We start from the raw sequence: 8,848 nt of genomic DNA, 5'->3' as shown, positions 1-8,848 counted from the left end.
CCCATATCCAAGCATCTAGCAGATATGGTCACTGATACAGGCACAGTGGGATCTGGCTCCCAAATCCTGGCAGCAGAGGAGAGGAGAAACCCTCCACCATTGTTACCAAACATAAACACACACACACGTGCAGTGCCCATGCATGCTGATGGTAATGGTGATGTCTGTCAAGTACATTCTAGGCATGTACCTCCCTCACTTCAATCCATCATACAAGCCACCACCGTAATAATAATCATGGTGATGATGGTAAAAATGATGACAATGAATGGCACAGCGGTTGGAGTTGGATCTTCTGCCTGGCTTCAACCCTGGTTTTGCCATTACCTAGCATGCAATCTTGATAAAGTTACTTAATTTTGTGTCTCAGTTCTATCACTCAGGCCTAATAGAAAACCCTACTTTACAGGGTTTCTGTGAGAATTAAATGAGTGTGTGTGTGTATACTCAGAACAATACTTAGCACCAAATATTCCCTTCATCCTGTACCCGAAATAGCTCTGATCCATTGAGATATTGGACTGTGCCAGGTTTTGCTTTTTTTTTAGGTTTTGCACAAATTATATTACATATTTTCTTGGCAGGAAATAGTGACAGTTCCCACTACATCATATGCCAGGTTTTAAGTTATCTATATTAGAACTGAAAACAGTTGTACTGAGGTACGTACTACTACCACTATTAACCCATTTTAGAGGCGAGACAACTGAGAATGAAAAAGAGTGCATTTGGCCAAGCCACCACACCCAATGACAGAGCTGGGACTTGAACCCAGGAATCTTTGACTCCAAAGCTCTTGTTTTTAACCACTCCTAGCTCCCAAAGAAGACTACAGAAAACTACCTCCTGCCTTTTCCTAGAATTCATCTGTACCAGGGCGATCCCCAAATTCATGAGTTTGCAAAGCCCAAAAGAATCCGGAGGAGCAACTCCATCAAAGGATGGGGTGCTGAGGCCAAGATCATCCAGACCTTCCGGCAGCAGCTCCGGAGACAGGGTTGCTGGGTACATGTGGCCACGTTACCTGATTTGAAAATGGTGTCCCAGGCCAGAGTGTGTGCCTGCCAGACCTTGGTGTTGAGGCTCTTGTGCAGCTCGACCGGCGTGACCATCATTCTCCCAAATGTGCTCATCATCTGTGGGGAACACAAATGCCTTTTCACCCCCGTTTCTCTTTCTCTCAAAGACAACTTGCACTCCTTGAGAGAAGCGTTCTAAACAACTGCACCCTTTGCTCCCCTAAAGGCCGGAATTCCAAGGATGCCTCAGGGCTCTCAGCACAGTCCCCGGCCCCACCCTCCAGGGACATATGAAAATCATCTTTGGGATGCTTTTCCACTGGATGTGTTTCATAAAAAAATTGATCTTATGACCTAAACATAAAAAAAGAAGGATACAAATCTCATATCCATTTCCATTTCCAATAATTTCCAAACTTCAGCCATTCCTAAAACCAGTTTCACAGGGTCTACTGTCTCTACATACAACCTAAACAATCCCCCAAATTTTAATCTGAAAATTTTCAGACTCTTTGCAATAGTATTTTAATCAACTGACCTTTAACTGAAATACCTACTTTCACCTTGCCTGACAACGACTGAATGTGCCTTTTTTTATTATATGTACGTCTATGTACGTTCATTCATGAAAATATGCAACACATATTAAAATGAACACTTAACTACTGTAATCAAATATGTGTGGATGCCACTGTTGGGAAACACTGTGATGCACATTTGTTAGGTTCTGTAAACGTCTTATAAGGAAAGGTTCTCTACCCAGGAGATGCTTACTGTTTTGATGGCCATGATGAAGTTCAAAGCTTCATCGCCTGCATTCTTCTGAAGGAGCCCAAATCTCTTCTCATATAGCACAAGGCAGATGCCTGTTATTTAAAATAATCAACACTGTTACCCATTCACAACGACACTGGCGTCCATGATTAGCTGGCTACCAAAGGCTCAATTCTGTCTCCCATAAAAGTGAGGTCTTGGGCTTCCCTGGTGGCGCAGTGGTTGAGAGTCCGCCTGCCGATGCAGGGGACACGGGTTCGTGCCCCGGTCCGGGAAGATCCCACATACCACGGAGAGGCTGGGCCCGTGAGCCATGTCCGCTGAGCCTGCGCGTCCGGAGCCTGTGCTCCGCAACGGGAGAGGCCACAACAGTGAGAGGCCCGCATACCGCAAAAAAAAAAAAAAAAAAAAAAAAGGTCTTTCCGAAGAACAGAGGAAAAGCAAATTCTCTGAGAGAAAGGGGCCTGATTACTCTCCTCTCTTTCTAGAATTATTTCCAGGTCCAATGACTCACCCCTGCAGAACCTCCTGATCGGAAGAGCCACTGTGAAGATGCAGCCATTTTTGTACATGAGTGAATCTCTCCTGTAACGTCTTGATCTTCTCAGAGTTTACCCTTGATATCATGTGTAGCAGCCATTGTTAATGACCTACTCCATACTCATTCTTGCCCATTTCTTCCCTAAGAGAACCCCGATTTTATTTAGGCTGTCAATGTATCAGTCCTCAGGCAATAAGTCAGGATTGATCTAAGACAATTCTGTTTCCTGATTTCCCTGGCTTCCTGTAGCAGCCAAAGCAGTCACATGACCCAGGTCTGGCCAATGAGATTCAAGGGAGACACTTTTGCTTTCTTGATAAAGGGGAAAGCACAGCTGGTTTAGCTCTTCCCTCTTTCCTTCTTGGTTTTGCTAGAATGCAGGGGTGAGGACAGGAGGGGCAGGAGCCATTCTGCAAGAAGCCAACTAGCTCAGGATGGATGGGAAGGAAGACAGAACAGGCTTGGGTCCCGGGGACATCACTGAGTGCCAGCTGTGGACTGGCTTCCTCAGGACTTCTCATAATGGTGGACAATAATTTGTCAACCACCATGGTCAGGTTTTCTTTGACTTGCAAAGAAATGCATTTGATACTCCTTAATCTGGGTATTTCCAGTGGACGATTTCCAAAGCGTACTCTTCTTTTCTCCTCTATAATCATTCCCTCTTTCCCTTAACACCTTCTGTGGATTTCTTATTGGCATGGGGCTTTCTCAAGTGCTAAGATGACAGTCTGTAACTTTACAACGAGGTCTATCTGATGGGGGAGACAGGTCAGGACAAAAGCCTCCGTCCCGGGGCACCCTCTCCAATCCCTCACGTTAGCAGTCAAGAGTGATCCTTCCAGCAAATCGGACCTTGGCACCTTCCAGCTAAAATCACTCTCCTATTGCTCCCAGGGACTCTGGGCTCAAAGCCAAATGCCCATCCCTGGTTTACAGGACTGACATGGGCTGGCTGCTGCTTCCTCCTATCCTCTGCCCTGGACATCCTCGTCCCTTGCTGGACATGCTCCAGTTACTCAGAACACCTTTCTCCTTAACGCAACACTCTCTGTTCCTTCAGCCTGGAACATTCCATCTTCCTTCACTTTCACCTGGGAAACTCCTGCTTATCCCCCAGGCCTCGGCTGAGATGGTACCACCTCTGTGAAGCATCCCTGACCATGCTCAGCTGAGGCAGCCGCTAGGATTCTCCCCCAGCCTTGAACCCCCTCAGTCAAGTGCTCCGCATTCTACTGCTACTGCCTCGTTCCCCTGACTGCATACCGACTGGGCAGCGAGCACGTCAAGGCAGGGCTTTGCTTTTATTCCCAGCGTGGTCCTTGAAAACAGTGACCATGCTCCCTTCTGTTTGGAACTTTCCATGGCTCAACATCGGACTCAAAGTAAATGTTCTTGCGGGGACTTTCAGGCCCCGGCTTAATCTTTCTCAGCTCCTCTTTCCCCTCCCCCCATAATCCACTCACACCAGCATCCTCGAAGTTCCCCAAAGACATTATTCATACTTTCACCCCAGGACATTTGCACCTCCTGTCTCCACAGTCCCAACAGGCTTCCCACAGATACCCCAGTGGCTTGCTCCTTGCCTTCCTTTAGGTCTCACCTCAAATGTCTCCTTACCAAGCAGACTTGCCTCACCTAGGAACCTACATTCTTTCTTGACTCCCTTACTCCTTGGCAGAGTATATATTAAAATATATTTACTAGTTGATTGTCATCCCTACTAAAATCTGAGCTCCATGTGAACAAGGATGTTGCCTGTTTTGTTCACTGCTGTGTCCCTAGTACAGTGCCTGGCACATAGCAGGTGTTGTGTAAATGTTTGTTGAATGACTACATAAACAGTCCAGAGGGTAGAGCATCACCTAAATGCCTGAAAGCATTAAGAGGGCTGCTATGGCCTTTCCTACTCAGCAATAGTGTATGATTACAGAAGAGTTGTCCACAGGGCCATGTCTGTTCTCAAAATCACTTGCAAAATCAAATGAACAAGATGTGAAGAAAACTTACTTTCAAATGACCATTTGTTCAGCTCGCTGTACAAGTCTTCAATGCAGCCTCGCTCGTCACAGAGCTCACTTATTCTACCTGTAAAATCAGCCAAGACCTTAACAGAAAGAAATCACCAAAGACACATTTCAGTCACTGGAGGAAAACAAAAGTTTCAAGTTCAGTAAGTTAGCTTCAGGTTTTGCTACCTTGTATATTCACTGCCCATAATGTTACTCATTCTGAATCATCACTAATTATATATTCTCCTTGGCAGTTCATCTTCTGCCCCAACACCCTTGTCCTGGGTTATTTCCTGAGCTTTCCCTGCAGCCTCCCTGAAGCTTAGGTTTCAGCTTTTGATCTAAATTTAAGAAAAGGAAAACATTTCTTCTAATCAGAATGGAGAATAAACCACAAAGGAGGAATCAGCCCAGTGTCTCTGTAGGGAAAACGTCTCAAGGACTCTGGCTACCCTGAGGTTTGCCACTTCCATAGCTGGGCAGGCAAACGTCTCCTTACTGGTTGGTGTTGTATGAAGCATGTTAAGCTTAGAGCCAGGGAACTGTAAGTTCTGGACGCAGCGCCTTTACCAAACAGCTCTGTCACCTTGGACAGGTCCTATACAGCCCCTAGAGGCCAGTTTCTACAATCAGGGTTTTAGACGACTAATGCTTTGCATTTAATGAGGTTTGTATAGAATGAGGCATGGTACAAAGTGTATTACCTTAGCTGATCCTCAAATAACCTCATGAGATAGAAAGTACTGTCATTACTCCCATTTCCTAGGTAACAGATGAGAAAACTGAGGCTTAGAGAGTAGCTAAGCCACTCTCCCTTGGACACATAAAAGTGGCTCTGCTGGGGTCTGAAATAGGGCATATGTGACCACAAAATCCACAGGTGCAACTAATGGGCATGTTTAGTTTGTCCACATAGCATGTTAAAAAGTACTTTGAATTAGTTACCATCAAAAAATCCAGAGATTTCACATGAACATATGAATTTTCCATTAGTCATCAAAAAATAATAATAATTACTAGATCTGGTGACACTGGGTCTACATTTCCATGTGGCAGGCATTTGCCAGAGCTGGGGCAGCTGTCCCCTCTAGAAAGAGCATGCACTATTCTGCTTGCTAAAATCCCTATTGGGTCTGTCTTATACATTGATATTAATCACCTGGCCCTTGGAAGCTTCTGAATTTGCAATCTTTCACCTACATGATCCTATGTGGGTCCAGTTCAAAATAAATACTGAGAGTGAACAGGAGTAAAAAGAATCCTCTACATGTTTAAATTCCCCCTTTGGGCCCCTGCTGGCTAAAGGATAACATCTAAAAACCTCAGCATGGCACAAAAATATTGTAAAGACCTGCCCTCTGCCCAGCATCATTTCAGAGAAAGCTTCACTTCAGCTGCACTAAATGTACTGTTCTCTGAACACACCATCTCATGCCTCCATATTTGCAGCAGGCTATGCTCTCTGCCTGAATGCCTTTTCCCACCTTCTCTGGCTTGCAGACTCCTGCTCATCCTAAAAAACCCAGCTCAGCTGTCACTACCTAGGAAGTTTATAGTGTTATCTCATTTAATCCTCACAGTAAACCTATGGAGTGGGAATTGTTACTCCCAGTTTATAGACTGGGAAAGTGAGCAAGTTAAATGGTACAGTCAGGTTACATAGCTGGTGGGGGTGGGGTGACGTTCAAAACCAGGACTGTAGAATGTCAAAGTCTATGTTCGTAACTGCTCCCTTATCGTAATACTACTTTAAAAGGGAGTGAAGGAGGGGGGAATAAGGAAGGAGGATGTGGAGAGGAATGAGGAGAAAAGGAAGACTCCTGAATCATCCAGATTGCCTGCCTTTTCTTCTGCACTTTGTAGCTGTGGCTTGAAGCTCCACTAAATCCCTCCATCCCCAGGAGAACCAGGAAAGCGAACCCCGTCCTGCAAACCTCATTGATTTTGTTGTCCAGCTTCATAATTTCCACTGGTTTCATTAGTTTCTTTTGAAAGGCACTCCTGACCCTCTGCCAGTCTTCTCCTTCCCTGGGAGAGAAGCAGAATTATATTTAGAGCAAACGGAAAGGAAAAGAACGAAGAAGCAGAGACACCTCCAGTTCTCTGACTTCATAAACTATATAACCAAATGAACACAGAATCGTGCCAAGAAACAGCCAGAGAATAATTAGTATTGGAATATTCGGGGCTAGTTTGACAATACGATGAATAATCACTTTTCCCTTGAGCCAAAGATTGCACAGAAAGATGAAGTCCACATATTTGGGTTCAGAACTTTTGCTGTGCCCTCGCTGGGGTTGAACTGGGAGGCCAGTGGCCTGTTTCCAGCAGTAAGGGTGGGCACGTGAACACCCACTTCACCAGCAACTCAGATCTGTTTGAGGAAAAAAATCTTGTCTTCTTTCAATTGGGTTGAAAGGCACATTCACAGAACACCTCGAATTTAGAATTTTGCCATTGCCTTCAAATAACAGTGAGAGATTCACCGGAGCTGTAAAAAGCCTGTTCTCATCATGAACCCTTTTGCACTTGCTCTATAGATGACCACGCTGCCTGTGATGCATCATGCATTAATACCGTTTTTAATTCCAGTAATTAGGGACTTCCCTGGTGGCTCAGTGGTTAAGAATCTGTCTGCCAATGCGGGGGACACGGGTTCGATCCCTGGTCCCAGAAGATCCCACATGCCGCAGAGCAACTAAGCCCGTGCTCCACAACTACTGAGCCTACGCTCTAGAGCTGGCGAGCCCGCTAGCCACACCTAGAAAAAGCCGCAGCGCAGCAACGAAGACCCAATGTAGCCATAAATAAATAAATCCAGTAATTATATATATATCCTGAAAAATACGACTATTAGGCATTGGGGGTAAAAAAAGTGCTAACGTATTAAATGCTAACAATGTTAAAGCTGAGGAATCATATCACATTAGAGTATTTCTCTCTAAAATGCAACCTCCACACCCCTCCATGCCAGCTTGCCAAGTAGGTCTATCTCCTAATTCCCACAGTTTCCTTTACAAAGGAAGGTCATTGTCAAAAGCAAAAGGAGTTAACATCTGGCGTTTGAGCTACCAAGGGGGGAGAGGGGCGGGTCGCAGAATTTTAAGGGATAATTTTGTTTGTATAACATGTTTGCCTTGGCATGCTAACTTGACAATCTCATTCCACCCAAGAGTCCAAACATCATAATTCGCGTAACCTTTTTTTTGACATTTCTTTGACGGAAAGGCCTGGCCCAGCCCCCTTGCCAGAAAGAACACAAGTGTTGCGTACTCAGCCCAGACGTCCCTCCACCCACTCTAGTCCACGCAAGAGCCCGTGACCGCAGCAGGTACGGGCTTCCGTGTTCTCCCTGCATTAGAAGGGTCCAACCCCAGGGAACCCTCATTCCCGTCCCTTCCCAATTTCCAGCCGCCGAACCCCATCCTGCTTCCTGGACTCACAAGATCAGCAGTCCGTAGCCCTCCTCGCGATAGTCGCGATAGGCCTTCCACGGTTTGATCTCCAGACGCTGGGGGTACGCGCTCTCCGTGCGGTAGAGCGCTTCCAGCAGACACGGCGAGCCCAAGTGCACCGAGTCGAAGGAACCCAACTTCATGCGGAAAATCTTGCCATATTTCTCGTGGTACTCCGCCTGCAGCGGGCCGGGCAGGGTGCAAAGTAAGCGCGCATCCGCTGCAGAGTCCCAAGAGCGCTTCTCCCTCCTCCCCGCCTCCTTCCTCTCGGGGACCGGGGCCCGCTGCAGCCTGGACACACAACCGAGCGCACCGTGCGCCCGAACCGCGCGCCTCGGGGAGGGTTTGGAGAGCAAGGTGGGGAGCAGAACGGGAACTGGGGGCGCGACGAGGCATTTACCAGCGTGTCGTGCTGTTTCTTGAGCCCTCCTTTCCAGAGAATCTCCAGCAGACTGCCCAGCAGTGGCCACTTGGTGGGACCGGGCAGGGCGGCCGCGTCTTGCGCCTCGCCCTGTTCCATCATGGGGCAGAGGGGCACCTCCCGCGGCCGACGGGGCGCGCACGCCGTAGATGTCACGGGTCTGGGGGGCTGCCCCAGGCTGCGCAGCTCCTGTAGGAAGGCGGCAAGGGAGCGGCTCTTGCCGATGGGGGAGCTCATGGCAGCAGGGGAGACCGGGCGCTTGGGAATGTGCGGGGGCTGGGAAGGGCGAGGTGGCTAAAGAGGCGCCGGCGAGAGCTGGGGCCTTGACGATTCTGCGGAAGAGAGGCAAAGAGGGGCAGCAGGTGTGATGGAGAGGGCGGAAGACGGACAGAGAGCAGAAAGGAACTCGGCGAGGATGCTCGACGCTGCACCGCGCGGCAGCCTCAGGGAGCGGATGCCCGCCTAGCGCTGGCCGCAGGGGCTGGAGGAGCGCAGCCGGGAGTTGGGTGGCTCTTGGAAGAGGAAAGGAAAGGACGTGAGTCCGCCTGCTGGTTGCGAGTCTGACTTCCAGCTCTGGAGTAGCGAAGTGGAGGTGTCTAGGAAGGTAGAAGAGATGCTGCTGGCGC

General features: G+C 47.9%; 1 protein-coding gene across 1 annotated transcript in view; it reads right to left on the bottom strand.

The window, feature by feature from the left end:
- CYP24A1 (cytochrome P450 family 24 subfamily A member 1) overlaps nucleotides 1-8,459 on the bottom strand; it is a gene marked incomplete at its 5' end in the record, with an annotated part of 16,118 nt that extends 7,659 nt beyond the window's left edge. The window contains 6 exon segments of the mRNA XM_079945524.1: nucleotides 995-1,136; nucleotides 1,794-1,885; nucleotides 4,345-4,441; nucleotides 6,281-6,374; nucleotides 7,790-7,980; nucleotides 8,202-8,459. Coding sequence (XP_079801650.1) covers nucleotides 995-1,136; nucleotides 1,794-1,885; nucleotides 4,345-4,441; nucleotides 6,281-6,374; nucleotides 7,790-7,980; nucleotides 8,202-8,459 — 874 coding nt within the window.
- Nucleotides 8,460-8,848: the final 389 nt, after the last annotated feature.

This window comes from Stenella coeruleoalba (genome assembly GCF_951394435.1).
Source record: "Stenella coeruleoalba genome assembly, chromosome: 15".
In the NCBI taxonomy this organism is placed as follows: domain Eukaryota; kingdom Metazoa; phylum Chordata; class Mammalia; order Artiodactyla; family Delphinidae; genus Stenella; species Stenella coeruleoalba.
The sequence above is the reverse complement of the archived record's forward strand: the minus strand, read 5'-3'. Positions and strand labels throughout refer to the sequence as shown.